Genomic DNA, 15,878 nt, shown 5'->3' with positions numbered 1-15,878 from the left:
TTCTTCTGATGTCATTCTAACAGAAAGCAACAATACATAGCCTCATATGATTGCCAAAAGATAGTAACCCTTTCTGTACACATCTGGATGTTTACAGAATTCCATGTTCTTTTGGTTTACTTTTCATAGATTAGACAAGTAGAAGTTTCAAAATAAGAAAGATGGAATATCTTAGCAATATGGCATACAGATGAGAAGAAAATTTGGTACTTGTTAATTTCTCTTCCACTGATTGGTACCACCATGATCTTTCTTGAAGAAACTTCCTTTCACATCGAAATCAAAAAATCCACTGCCATCGTTCACTTATGTGGTTCTTTCAGAAGGCCCTTTAAGTGATGTCTTTCTTACTTACTGTCCTCTTTCATCAGGGACGGATTGAGTCTTCCATGTTTACACAACAACCTCCAGGAGTCTAGGTTTCTTGTGTGGCTGGTGAGCTGTCTATAGGTTTGTAATCCAGAGTTGACCTTTATTGATGTTATCCGTTTAGTTCTTGGTCTTCCTTTTTTTTCTTCTAATCTTGCATACAGAGTGAGGTTGGGTAGCCTTTTTGGTGGCATTCTCTTGACATGTTCATACCACTGAAGTTGTCTTCTTTTGATCTTTTCTATTAATGTGTCTGGGAATCATTAATTAGGTCTCTCTCAACATTCAACTTTTCAAACAATCAGAAAAGACAGGTGAAGCAATGCACACATAACTAGTTACCGGTTCTTTGATAGTTAATACTCAAATGGTTTGTCAGTGATTTTAAATTTAACTTGCAATCTTTACTTAAACTATTACCTTGAAGAAGCCACTGGTCCTTAGTATGCAAAATTGTTGGAACATGTTGTATGTTATTAGAGGTTAATGACTAATAAACAGTCCTTGTATCAATGATGCTGGTATTTTAATTTAAAGCCTTAATATCTGGAAAAGCATCATACAATCTCTCATCAAGCACTATGTGGAACCAATGCAATAACAAAGAATACATTGTTTTCAACTTTGCATGTTTTTTAAAAAATTTGATCTTAACTATTCATTGCTCAGATAATGATGCAAACAAAATAAAATAAATAAATAAAAACTCTCAGGCCATCTATGATACTTATGTACTATATGTTCACCGCCTTTTCATTTGAGGGGGAAAGGGGGGATCATAAAAAAATAATACATTAGACTTCAATTAAGACAAATCGATTTTTTAATTTATTAAAAGTTATATACTTTTCAATAAATTAGCATAATCATATGTCAAAAATAACTTATAATATTGGCTTACACTTTTATGACTAAAGACAAAATATATGAAATTCATTAAAACAGAGTACTCAGGGAATTCTCAAGAAAGCAATTACAATCACAAAAAATATCACTACGGATTTGCTTGAAAATGCATTTGACTGACTACCCATTGACTAGAACTAATCATAATTAGAGAAAAAAAGCATTTGCTCTAGCTTATCAAACTAACTATACAATTTACATGTTTAAATAACTATTTCAATTGCAACTTAAGGAAGGCTTTCAAATTCTCATCTTGAATTTCTTCAATAGCTTCTCTGGCAGTAGTCCCTCCATCTTGATAATAAGTTACTAGTTCTTCAGCATGTTTTATCCAAACACAGTTTGCACAACCACTCATGCAACAGTCTTGTGGTGGCTCAGGAGGAGGACCTTTACCAGGAATAATCTTTCTGCTAACTAAAGGAACTTGCTGAAGCTGCACATTATTTGTTTCTCCTGATAATACTTCCAGCAGAGAATTTTCTTCCATGATATGTGACTGTGAATCATTTCTGTTATCATTATTAAGTGTTGATGATGGTAATATTAAGCTTAAAACTGATGGCTGTAAACAAAAGTTTCCAATATCATTAAAATACTTCTTTTTGCGAAAACTTGCTATCCATGTCCTCAGAATATGGGACATCCACCTGGATATTAATAAAAAAAAGTAATTAAAAAAAGAAAGAAAATTATGTCAAATTCTAGGGTAAAAAAAAAAAAAACTTCCTTAAATATATATTATTGTAGTAGTCTTATTGAATTAAGAGCCATGGCCATTTTGATTCCCTATTAAATGAAATATTGCACTGCAAAGTGAATATCATTCATTTTTGATGTTTTCTACCTCCCCTCAAAGTTCATACATGGAATTTTGAACCACCCTAAATATATATGTGTGTTATGGTTAAAGTGATAAATCGGGTTATTATTAATAATTACCGGTTAAAGTGAATAATTAGAATTAATCACTTTAACCAGTTAAAGTGAATAATTTCTAGAGGAGTCTGGTAAATGTAATAAAAACATGTTTATAGGTTTTGTATATAGGTTTTCATTCTCAATACAAATTATAACAGCTTAGGTTAGGTTATAATGAAAAATGTAAGGAAAATAATTCTTTTGCACTCAATGAAATCAAAAATCAGAAATCATTATAACCTAACCTAACCATTTTCGGTTGGAAATCAGTATAAACTAACCTAACCTTTATCGGTTGCAAATCATTATAAACTAACTAAACCTTTATTGGTTAGGTTAGTTTAGGTTAGGTTAGTTTATAATGAAAAAAGTAAGGAAAGTACTTCTTTTGTACTCAATGAAATCAGAAATCATTATAAACTAACCTAAACTAAACTAACCTAACCTAAACCAACCTGGATGTCGCATGTCGAACCAGAGTGTAATCGCAGTTTGTCGTGGGCAGATAAGGGGGATGAAAGATAAATGTTGTTGTGAGTTTTAAAAGAGGTATACCGTGAGTAGACATATTGATACAAAATTAATAACGGAAGAACTCACGTACAAAGATTATTTAATAGTATAATTTTCACCTGTGTGTCACAGGCATCTTCAGTACATTAAGCTCAAATTAAACAATAACTGACAATTCCAAAAAGCGCCAGCTACTTAGGTGGTGCTTTTTGGAATTGTCAGTTATTATTTAATTTGAGCTTAATGTACTGAAGATGCCTGTGACACACAGGTGAAAATTATACTATTAAATAATCTTTGTACGTGAGTTTTTCCATTATTAATTTTGTATCGAAATGTTGTTGTGGGCCGAGCTTAATGACTGCAGGCAGATAAATGGGGTTAACAAATAAAAGTTGTTGTAGGCAGATGAATGGGGATGATAGATAAATCAGAGAGGAACTGATCAGTGTTTTTCTCCATTGATGAGGAAAGAGGTACAGCAATGACATTTATCTATTATCCCCATTCATCTGCCCACAACAACGTTTATTTGTTATCCCCATTTAACTGCCTGCAATCATTAAGCTCGGCCCACAACAACATTAATCTTTCATCCCCATTAATCTACCCACGACAAACTACGACCACACTCTGGTTCGACATGCGACATCCAGGTTAGTTTATGATTCCCAACCGATAAAGGTTAGGTTAGTTTATAATGATTTCTGATTTCATTGAGAGCAAAAGAAGTACTTTCCTTACTTTTTTCATTATAAACTAACCTAACCTAACCTAAGCTGTTATAATTTCTATTGACAATGAAAACCTATAAACATGTTTTTATTACATGTACCAGACTCCTCTAGGAATTATTCACTTTAACCGGTTAAAGGGATTTGCTAGGGAGGCAGGTGATAGAGTCAGCTGTAAATAGTACTAAGGTCGCTGTGAAATTGGGATTAATTGTTTGCAGAATGTTAACAGTATACAGAGTGGGCTAATTTGCACACAGGGAGATTATGGGAGGAAGGGAGTATTGCAGTTTATGTATACTAATGCTCGAAGTATTAGGAATAAGTGTGAAGAATTTTTGTCATTACTTAGTACAACATGGCCAAAAATTATAGGAATTAGCGAAACTTGGTTAACCAAGAATGATATAGTTATTAGGATTGAATGTAAGGGGTACAGTATTTTCAGGCAGGACAGAGATGACAGAATGCTGGGGGGGGGGGGGGGGTATTAATGATAGACGAAACATTAAAGCCAAAAAAGATAGAAGTACCTCACTGTGACAGGTATGTAGAGGCAGTTCATTAGAGGCTGTTTGGTGTGAGATAAAGATTAACAAGGCTAAATATGTAATTGGTTGTTGCTATAATTGGGGTTCGAGGTTATATGGTCAGTGGTCGGTGTAATTTAGTATTAGTAGTATACACCAAAAGTCACCAATTTGTAAAATTGGTGATTTTTGGTGTTTTTTGTGTGTGTTTTTTTCCTTAGAAAATTGGTTTTATAGTATATTAGAATGATTTTCGTGTTTTTAGAGTATTTTGTGTGTCTTTATAACATATTTTATTGGGGCTGTTGCTGCTAGAGGGATTTGTAGTGTGTAGTGTTCATGAAAGCTCCGGATAAGATAAGTATTATTTTCAGTTATCGTTGATAAATTTATTTAATATTGCGTAGTTTTGTTTGCCTTGCGTCTCTTAGTGCATCTTTTTGTGTGTTTTTGGTGTGTTATAATTTATAATTTGATAAAATATGTTGCAAGTAAGTATGGCTCCAGTATGAAGGAAAATGGCGGCCAGTAATGATGGTTCGCCATCTTTATCAAAGAATGGTAGTATAAAAGAGATGATTCAGTGTACTAGCTGCGAAATGTACGCTTTGCGGAGTGTGGTCGGAGTGTGGTTAGATGATAATAAAGGAGTGAATGTAGTTAGAAAATGTAGGTAGAATGAGAAATTGAAGAGTATTTCGGATCGTGAGTGTGATATTTTTGTCAAACTTCAGAATGAAGAAAATAGGGTTATGACAAGAAACGGCGAGGTTGTACCAGAGAATTGTGAGAGTGTGAATGTAGAAAGTGTGAATGATAGTATTAATGGTTTTACTGAGAATAAAAAAGATGAGATAGACGCAATGAGTGAGATAGCGTTGTTGAATGGTGCGATACAAAGGGCAAAACAGCAGCTAGAGCATATGAGCAAAAGTCGACTGAATGAACCAGCCAATAATTAAAAAGTATGACAGGAAAAATAGGCGTATGAGTGGAACATGAACAAAATGAAGGATAGAGTGCTGTATGGAGACTCGTTAGTACGAGGTGTGATAGTAGAGGATTTGACAAAATCGTACCAACCTGGTGTGACCATAAAGGATGTAACTGAGTCTAGTAGAGAGCAAAAGGAAAGGGTGAAAGAAATGATTGTTGTGGCAGGTATGAATGATTTGAAAGAAGACAAATAGAAATGATAGAAGACCTGAATGAATTGTTTGAGGTAGCAAAAGAAAAGAGTGAGAGAGTTAGAATGATTAGTCTTTTGCCACGGTATGACAGTGAAATGTTTAAAAGGAGGGACATAATTGCGAATGACTTTATGCGTAGGTTATGTATGATGAATGGTGTGGAATTTGTGGATGTGTGGAGTGAGTTCGATGGGCGAAAGGATCTATATAAGATGGATGGCTTGCATTTGAATGGTTACGGTTTAAGAAGACTTGAGAAAGTGTTGCTGAATGTGGTAGATGTGCAAATTCAGGGAAACTAGATTTATTAAGGGGGGGGGAGTAGATATACAGTCCTTAGGGAGGCAGTTGAATGTAAGAATGAATATAATATGCCCGAGCAAATAAGGACAACAAATCAGAGTGGGATAGTTAATATAAGGCATCAAGGTAGGGTTGGGGCTAATGGGGATCTTAAATTCATATACACTAATGCTAGGAGTATTAGGAACAAGAAAGAAGAGTTTTTGGTCATGGTTGGCACTTCCAGACCACAGGTTATTGGTATTAGTGAAACATGGCTGACTGTAGATGATATAGCTAGTGGGATTGAATGTGATGGGTATAGTGTGTTCAGGAATGACAGGGAGAATAAAATGGGGGGAGGAGTATTGTTGATGATAGCTGATGAGCTGCAGCCAAGGAGAATAGAAGTTGAATTGCAGGATAGAGAAAAGAGCACATTTGAGGCCATTTGGTGTGAGATTGTGACTAGCAGAACTAATTATACAATTGGGTGCTGCTATAGACCAGGTGATGGAAAAGATGGTGGTGACAGTATGCACAAGCAAATAGAAGAAATGAGTGGAAGGAAGGTGATTACTATGATCACATTGATTGGAGTGAGGAGAGGACACACGGGAGGAAGGAATTGGATTTTATGCGGTTATTAAGGGATAACTATCTGCGACAGCATGTAATGGAAAATACTAGGGGTCAGAGAGTGCTTGACCTAGTAATTACATCTGAGGATTTGGCTGTAACAAATATGACCACATTGCCACCAATCGGTGAGAGTGATCATAGGGTCTTGACTTGGGAGGTGGCTAAAGGTGTAGAATTTTCAATTAAGACAGGGTACATGTGGAATTATCGGGCTGGAAAGTATGACAAGCTTAGGAGTTTGATTGGTTCAGTGCCATGGCATGTACAACTGCAAGGACTAGAAGTCGATAGCGCATGGGAAGTAGTTAAGAAGTGTTTGCATGAAGCAATGGCTGACTGTATACCTAGAGTCCGAATAATAAATCAACTAGGGGTTAAATGGATGAATAACACCATTAAGCTTGAGCTGCGAAAAAAGAAACAACTATAGAGGAAATTTAAGGAGAAAGGTGACCGGCAGGCACACGAACGGTATAAAGCGCAGGCCAGAAAGGTAACGAGTGTGGTAAGAAAAGCAAAAAAGGATTACGAAAGAACATTGGCCATGCAGGCTAAAGAGAATCCTAAACAGTTTTTTAGATATGTAATAAGTAAAAGGAAAAATGTACATGGCAGAATGATTTTAAAGAATGCCGATGGTAGGGAGATAACTGAATCAGTTGATATAGTTGAGTTACTGAGTGAGCACTTTGCAAGAATATATCATCCAGGTGGTGACATTACAGAAACAAATGTACCAGTAAATTATACAGGAATTGTGGTGAATGATGTGGAGGTGAGTAGTCTATTGCATAACCTCAATGTCAATACATCTGTGGGATTGGGTGGTATACCAGCTCGTGTTGTACGAGAACACTGACAAACAGGGATAAAGAAGTGATTGTCCCACTTTATAAAGCATTAATAAGACCTCATTTTGACTACTGTGCACAGATCTGGTCACCAGGATTTCTTGGTGATGCGGAAGTGGTGGAGAGGATTCAGAGGCGAGTTACAAAGATTGTTGCAGGTCTGTGGGATGTTCCCTATGAAGATAGATTGATGATCTGTGGGCTCCAAAAACTAGCTGATAGACATAGGAGAGGAGATATGATAGAGGTATTTAAATTGTTAAAGGGATTTTACAGGATTGATACTGTTGATATTTTTAAGACCAGTGCAGGATGTGAGAGAACGAGGGGCCATCCCTGGAGATTGTGTAAGAGTGTGGTTAACAAGGGTGTTAGGACTAGATTTTTTACTTGGAGGGTTGTGAATGTGTGGAATGCTTTGCCAGAGGTGGTTGTGAATGCTTCAACTGTGAATGAATTTAAGGAGAGGTATGACAGGTATTGTGTAAATAATGGTTAGCGTGTCAATGTCACGTCTCCCGCGATGAGTCTTTTGACTCCATGTAGACACCGTTAAAATAATAATAATAATAAAGTGATTAATTCTCGTAAATTATTCACTTTAACCGGTTATTATTAATAATAACCGGATTTATCACTTTAACCATAACATATATATATGTGTGTGTGTGTGTGGAGCATAGCATGAAACATTACTGCTTAATATTTATAGGTCTAATGACTGCCCTGTATATTTCTATTTTACTCTGCTTGAGAGAATTTTGGAAGATAAGTGGTGAAGTAAATGATAATAACTATTGGATGCATGCATTCTAACTTGTATATCCAGTACTAATTTTATTATCTCAAGTAATTAATGTTCCATAATATTTGGATGAAGTAGCATTTTTAAATTTCTGGTTATCAGTAATAAACTGATCATTTCCCTTGGTTATTGTTTCTCCATGCTTTTAAATATTCAGTTTTAACCTAGTTGATTTGTAATGTAGCAGATGCTTACCGTAACATTTAATCTAATATTGCTTTTGAACTAGCGTTATCTTTAACATTTTCCCCAATATATTTTTCTAAAGCTAAATTAAATAGGCATGAAAGAGCATTTGCTTGTTTCAAACCTGTCCTTCCTGTCCTAATAATGAAAGCAGTGGTGCACTCAGGATTTAATGTTGGGGGGAGCCAAGCACTCAAGATATAATCTTGGGGGGGGGGGGAGTTGAGTAGATGATTTACGAATACACACTACGCATTGCATACGACCTATGACTGAGCATCTGCAATGATCGCCAATACATGATAAGTAGTATAGAAATAGAAGACACAACATAAATAAAAAATGAATTTTAATTAGGAAAAGTTTTTTGGAAAATTTTCAGTGTTTATTTCCTTTTTCTTTTTTTTTGGGGGGGGGGGGGACCAGGGCCCCTTGGCCCCCTCCTTGGGTGCACCACTGAATGAAAGGTTCAAATCTAATTCCATTAGCTAATACTATGTTTCAGCTGCCAGTAGTCTAATAGCCTTTTTTTTTTTTCCTTTAATATTTATAGTCTTATTTGATCAGCTTGTCATATTTATAAATATAAATATGACAAGCTGATCATGTTAAAGCTACTACGGCTTTGTGAAGGGTCAGTCATACACTAGTGGCCAAAATTGTGGAAATCTTTTGGAAAAAGTGCATTTCTGAGGTTTGATGGCTCATAACACCACTTTTTTTGGAGTAATACCATAAAATTATATATCAATGGAAAGATAATTTAATCAAGAATGCAATGCAATAATTTTTATGAAGGATTTTTTATTAGAACAGCAGTTATAAAGAAGAAACCTGAAACACACAGAAAAAATGAATTATACAAAAATTCTCACAATGTGAGTTAATACTTAGCTGGGTAACCTTGGACATTAATTATGGCCTTACAACGCCTTCCCATGGAGTGAACCAAGTTTTTTTAGTTCTGCAGCTGTTATAATGTGAAACCAAGATTGAATTATTGCATCTATTAAGTAGGTTTTATTGGCAGGTTGCTTCTGACTAACAAGTTTCTTTAGTCATCTCCACAGATTTTCGATTGGGTTAAGGTCTGGGCTATTCCCAGGCCATTCCAGCAGTGGAATATGATTATTTTGAAACCACTTTTTTGCACACAGCATCAACATGACACAAAGCTGAATCCTGTTGAAATATGAATCTTGTTGAAATATAAATGCTTCATTATCTTGGAAAAGATCACGTGCGGAAGGCTTCAGTTTTGGCTCAAGTAATTCTTTTATGTATTTTTGGGCATTTATATTCCCATTAATCACGCAAATTCTACCCACACCTTTTGATGTCATACAACCCCAGATCATAACACTAAGTGGGTGTTTCACGGGCAATCAGGATGCAAATCTTCTCTGATTCTTCTCCTTACATATTTTATGCCATCACTACCAAACAGGGAGATTTTGGTCTCATCACTCCAAATAACACTGTTCCATTGTTCTGCTGTCATGTAACATGGGTTTTAACCCAGTTTAATCTTTTCAACCTTCGTTTGAGAGATAAAAATGGCTTTTTTCGTGGAATTCTAGCATTTAGACCAAATTCCTGCGGTCTGCTCCGAACAGTCTTTGCATTCAACTTCACATTGTATTGCACCATTTCACCTTGTATACACCCAGATGATTTTCTTCTGTCACGTAGGCACAGTCTCTCAATTCTTCTATCATCACTTGCTGTTGTGCACCTTTTCCAGTCCACCAATTTTGCTTCTAATTTCTTCATAACTGTAGCCTTGTTCACTTAATAGTACTATTTTACATCGCTTTCTGGGTGACCAGTCAATTCTTTGTGTCATTTCTTTAATTGTATTACGTTTTACAAGCTCACTAAATGAAAGAACACAAAAAAACCAACCAACTTGATAGCAATCACATAACACACTGACAAATGTTTTCCTCTCAGCTTCAATACATGACATCAATAGCTAAATCCTACTGTGACCTTATTGTCTCATTGCCAAAACAAGATGATGCCTGATTAGCTCTCTAAACACTCATGCTCATTGGCTACATTCAAATGAAGGAAAGCTACTTCATATCAACCTAAGCAGGATGTGCTTCTTTTTTCTGGTTATTTGGCTATAACAGATATTACATATGGCTATAATACAGATAACCGAACAAACTTTGTTGTGTTACATTCTTGATTAAATTATCTTTCCATTGATATATAATTTTATGGTATTACACCAAAAAAAAGTGGTGTTATGAGCCATCAAACTTCAAAAATACACTTTTTCCAAAAGGTTTCCACAATTTTGGTCACTAGTGTACATTAGTAATTTATTAACTTTTTATAATAGAGTAACATCTGAGTTGGATAAAGGAAATGGCTACATGATGATTTTGCAAAGGCATCTGATGGAATACCACATAGAACTCTATTATGCAAATTAGAACAAATGGGGATGGATATGACATTGAATAAGTAGATAAAAGGGTGGCTGCTGGACAGATATCAAAAAGTGGTATATGGAGGCAGTACAGTAACAAGGGTTCGAAGTGCCTGTGGCAAGTGTCTAACTTGCACCCCCCCCCAACCCAAAAATGACAAAAATTTTGAAAAATTTAAATGTAACAAGTTAATTTTACTAAATGCAATATGTTAAATACTTACTATTGATGATGATATTCAGCCTGTTTTCTACCCACTGCAGGGGGGGAAGGTCTCTCCCATTGCGGGAGGGTTGGGTCTACTACCCCCATGGTGACCCAGTCCATGGGGAGTGTTTATTCACTTGTATAAATGTATGTATGAAGATGAAAGACAATCACAAACATCCATGCCTAGGCGGGATTCGAACCCGCAGCCTCTTGACTGAAGAGCGGATACACTAACCACTCGGCCAGCCAGGCCGGCAAATACTTACTATTAACCCCATCAAAATGAGTTGCAGTGTGTTGCAGAATTTGTGCGTCTAAAGCGGCGTATTGCCGAAATTTAAAAATATAACATAAAATTAGCAGACTTTTAATTAATTAATTTATTTTTATTTTTTTTAATTTTTTACGTTGCACACCCGAAACCTAGTTGCACCTGTGGCAGGTGCCTCTTTCGCCACCCTCGTTACGGCACTGTATGGAGGGACAGAATCGAGGCAAAAACAGGTGTGCTGCAAAGTTCAATGCTGGGACCATTGCTGTTTAATTTGTACATTAATGATACAGGAAATAACCTGAAAGGATATATTTAGTTGTTTGCTGATGATGCAAAATTAGGTAAAGTAATAATTAATCAAAGCAATATGAAGGCATGCAGGATGATTTAAATAGGCTGTCAGTATGGGCAAAAGATAATGGGTCAGTCGAGAAACGTAAAGTTATGCACTTTGGGATAAATAGATTACAAGCCATGCATCACATTCATGGCATTGTACTCTGGGAAATAGATGAAGCCAGAGATTTAGAGGTAGTGGTAGACAGAGAGTTAAAGTTTAGAGGACATATTGCTAAGGTTGCCCATAAGATTACTTGGGTATTGAAGAACACATTAACAAGTAGAGAGAAGGAGGTTGTTATTCCTCTTTATAAGGCCTTGATATGCCCACATCTGGATTACTGTGCTCAAGTCTGGTCCCCTGGGTTTGTTGGAGATGAGAAAGCAGTGGAGAGGATTCAGAGGTGAGTGACCAAGATGGTGAGTGGCCTGTGAAATGTTCCTTATGAGGATAGATTGAAGGTGTGTGGATAGCAGAAGTTGGTAGATAAGAGAAAAAGAGGGGATATGATAGAAACATTTAAGTTGCTTAAACGGTTTTATAGGATAGATGCAGGAGAAATGTTTCAGCAGACCAGAACAAGGGGTCATCTCTGGAAGTTGAACAAAGTGTGGTTAGTAGGAGTGTGAGGACTGCATTTTTTGCTTTGGAGAGTTGTGAATGAGTGGAATGGGCTGCCAGAGTCAAGCTGTGAGTGCTTTGTCTGTTAATGGGTTCAAGAAGGGGGGTATCATAGATTGTGTCTCCTGTGATGAATCTTCGGACTCCATGGAGGTACCCATATAATAATAATTATATTCTCTTCCTCTCTCTCTCTAAAATTTATCATAATGTAAAAATCTGGTCAACTGTGAGCCTATTTCTTTGGAATTCTGGATGAATATTTGCCTATGTTGCCTTCAGCTTATGGTAAGATTCTTTTTATTATAATAATAGATAAAATTTTGTTTAAACTGCAGACAGCTGTCATATCCCTCTGTAATTTTACCATTCATTTTGTTTCTTATTTTATACATACTGCGATTCCTTCCATTCTGAGGATATTTCTTCATTTTCTGATATTAAATTTATTGGTCTTTATATTTCTGTAGTTAATTCATTGCCCATATTTGATAAGTTTGGCACTACTTGGTATTTTTTATTTATTTATTTTTTATTTTCAAGTTGTTTTATACTTTCTTCTGCTTCAACTAGTAGTTCAAGTACCCCTAGGTTACAAGTATGATAAGTTTTCTATTTAAAAGTTTCAGCAAGTTTGCAATTTAGAAGATGGTTAAATCTCTCTCTACCTGTTTGCTCTTTCATTTTTAGAAGTTAATATCTGTTCACTAATATTGCTGATTGTTATTGCTTTCATATGTAGACCTTTTTTTTTTTTTTTGGTTTCTAATTTCATATGAAAATTTTCTTTGGTTATTTATTATAAACAGTTTCCATCTCCAATATGTTCATGTGAAAATTTTATTTTTTGTCTGATTACTTTATTGGCTTCCTTTCTGTTCCCTTTTAAAATAACTTGAGCAGTATGAATATCAGATGAGTTATTAAGCCAGTTACTTTTTCCCTCCTTTACCACCATTTCACATTCTTCATTAAATCATTTTTTTTTATATTTCACTCTGGATCCAACTGAATTTTCTGCTGCTACTTATGTACTATCCTTGATGTGGCTCCAAATGTTTTCAATATTTTCAGTCTCTTTCAGTTATTTCTTTGTCATTTTTTTAAAATTTTAAATTCAATTTAAAATTAAAAGTTTCTTCTGTCCTCTGTTTTATCGAGTTTGCTAATGTTGGATCTCAGGTGATTCATATGTACTGAAAAAATATTTACTATATTTTGAAACTAGAAATGGTTCCAATTACAAAATGATCAAATTGCACTCAGCACCTCTGAATATTCTAGATGCAATTCAATGACTTAGTAATTACAATATGGCCTTTTTGTTTAAATGTAAATCCATCAAGTAATTTCTATGTCTGTGTACATGCTTCCTCATAAACATACTACTTAATATTAAATTTTTATATATGGCCAAATCAATCAGTCCTTTTCCATTAATATCTATTTCTTCATGAAAACTTTGGCCTCCAATGATTTTTTTTATATATATTTCTACCTTTCCTATTTTTGTAGTGAAGTCTCCCAGTTTTTTGTAAAGAGTCATCACAAGTGAAAGAAACAAAAAAAAAGGGGGGGGGGAACACAATGTATTAACTTGAGTTGCGAGTTGTTAATTATTCCAAATTAAAATATCACGTTTCGCTAAGATTTTATAACTCTTACACTTATAACCTAAAATCATTGGATTTTAATTTTAAACAACAAAAAAAAAAGTTCTTTAAATAACACAACACTACTGTTGAGGGCAAGTAGTTTAATAATAAAACTCCTAAACTTTCTTATTAAAATTCTTTTACATCAGTACTTTCTGGTTACTGATGGTAAAGTACTTTAATAAGAGAATTAATTCAATTTTATTATTAGACTACCTCAACAATCGGAGTGTTGTGTCACTACGTGTTATTTAAAGAACCGAAATTTTTCATTTAAAAGTGAAAATCCAATGATTTTAGTAACGCACAATATTATATTACATCGTACGTTAACATGATGTAACATCGAAAGCGTTGATTTCAGAGGCTTGGGGTGGAAAATGTTTTTGTCATTATTAGAGTTATTATTAGTGAAGTCACAAGACTTATTTCTGTCTGAGTAATTGCGTAATGTTATCTAGCAGGTTTATGGAAGCAGGTTGTGATATTAATATTACAGTTTCCATTTACTAATGCTCCAGACAAATAACACTTAACGCTAGGAATGAAATGAAACTGAACAACGATTAACGAAATAAACTCTTATAATTTAAACACGGTGTTAAAAAATTCTGACCTCAAAATACACAGAGAAGTTCTGTACCGCCACCTATGAAAATAAAAATCTACCCGGAACCTAGATTTTGAAATATTTGACAAGAAATCATATTCTTATTTTCGTTCTTAATGAACTCCAAGCATTCGCAAACAAACGTCTGCTCGTGAAATAGCAGTAATAACGCGAGATAAAAATATTTTGCACATCCGTTTCAGTGCAAGCGACAGGCCCTGTTTACCCGGTTCTGATTATAAATAACTTTTATTATTTACTAAAATAATGCTGGATCTAATAGCCACTTGATTTAAAAAAACTCATTTTTTAAATTACATGTTGTTTAATGTATGTTGTCACTTGCAGCTGAAGCAAACTGAAGCAATTAGGCCGTGTTTTATGTGCGGAATTCTTCAATCTGTACGGTTTCCTCTTTTCTGGGATGGGAAAAAAAAAAAAAAAAAAAAAAAAAAAAAAAAAAAACGTTTTCGGAAGGGGAAAAGCTACCACCTGTACTTGCCCAGTTAACTTACCTTCAGATGAGAAAAATCCTTAAAGAATTTCTTTTCTCCCCTAGACAGGTCTTTCCAACCAAAGGGCATTGTCTTTACCGACAGCAGAACGAAGAATTTTTCTCTCTTTACTACTGCTAGCCTGGTTGGGCCAATAGATATGATAGCTAGGTCGTGGGATCGAATCCTGCGGACGTTAATTGATAGTTGAATTTCATCGCCAGTGTAAGAACACCACGCTGCTTACTGAACACCTCACGTGGCTTGAAAAAGTTCGATATTCGATTTCAAGAGCGGAATTCTTAGAGCATCTAAATCATAACTCTCCAAATCGAGAATGAGCAAAGAATATTATAGTTTTGGAAATCTCCATCTCCACAGCTGCGTAGTGGAAATAGAGTTAGCATCCACCCTATGCTGCATGAAGAAAGACTGTTATAGGTTCATTTTTAGTAATCAACTTGAGAAACTTTTTCTGAGGCTTTCTTCAGCCCATTCCAGAGTTAGTCGATCAGTGGAACAACCAAGTGAGGTTCATCACCAAAAACTCGGAATTTAATGCTGCATCTCAAAAAATCGACCGTAGAACTCATACTATCACAGACAATTACAACTCGGGATTTAGGACTACGGGATGGCGGCAGTTTTCTGATGTGCTCTCTCTCTCTCTCTCTCTCTCTCTCTCTCAATATGCTTTGATTCGTTGATAGCTTGTGCTCAATATAAGTGAAACCTTGAGGGATGGAGACTGTTTCTTGCTTTTTTTCAAAAAGATTAATTAGAGCTAAAGGACATCCGTCTACTCCAGTTGGAAAATAAAAAGTCTTAGAGGATTTATTTATTTGTTATCATATCACACATAATATAATTGTGATATGATATTTAAATTATGTGCATGAGGAGGACTGTTTTCATTCCTGTAGTTGTATCTAAAGGTAGTGACTTCCCATTTATAAGAGAGATGTGAAAAAACAAAACTGGAATTAAAGTAAACGATATATGAATACTGAAGGCTCTGTGTATGGATATGAATGGTGCATCGTCTGCAAGCTGGTAAAATTGGATATATATAGCTGAGATAGATTCTTCACAAAAAACGATGAATGAGTATATATATAGTAAATGCACTTTATGAAATGTTTCAGTCAAGTTCGGCTTTTTTACTTTATTTTACTCTGTATCCTATTTTTTGTTACTAAAATAAATGGAATATATAGCATGAGTTATCTTTTCCGATGAAGTTGCAAAGTACTTGTTCATAAATTCCTCCTCTTTCACTGGCTTCTTAATTCTTTGGGAAA

At 35.1% G+C, this 15,878-nt stretch overlaps 1 protein-coding gene across 2 annotated transcripts; it reads right to left on the bottom strand.

The window, feature by feature from the left end:
- Window positions 1-1,174: 1,174 nt before the first annotated feature.
- LOC150097194 (uncharacterized) lies at window positions 1,175-14,692 on the bottom strand. 2 transcript variants are annotated; one of them, XM_090407440.1, is made up of 2 exons: window positions 14,599-14,692; window positions 1,175-1,925 (listed from the first exon to the last, which is right to left on the bottom strand). In XM_090407440.1, exon 2 carries the CDS (start codon window positions 1,919-1,921, stop codon window positions 1,487-1,489), a length of 435 nt encoding a protein of 144 aa, XP_090263566.1. In that variant the 5' UTR covers window positions 1,922-1,925; window positions 14,599-14,692; the 3' UTR covers window positions 1,175-1,486. The 2 variants fall into 2 exon arrangements, with proteins under 2 accessions (XP_090263566.1, XP_090263565.1); XM_090407439.1 differs by lacking the exon at window positions 14,599-14,692 and adding an exon at window positions 14,090-14,218.
- Window positions 14,693-15,878: the final 1,186 nt, after the last annotated feature.

Source organism: Typopeltis vanoorti, chromosome 17, assembly GCF_054136105.1.
Source record: "Typopeltis vanoorti isolate ZY-2024b chromosome 17, IOZ_Tvanoo_1.0, whole genome shotgun sequence".
In the NCBI taxonomy this organism is placed as follows: Eukaryota; Metazoa; Arthropoda; class Arachnida; order Uropygi; family Thelyphonidae; genus Typopeltis; species Typopeltis vanoorti.
The sequence above is the reverse complement of the archived record's forward strand: the minus strand, read 5'-3'. Positions and strand labels throughout refer to the sequence as shown.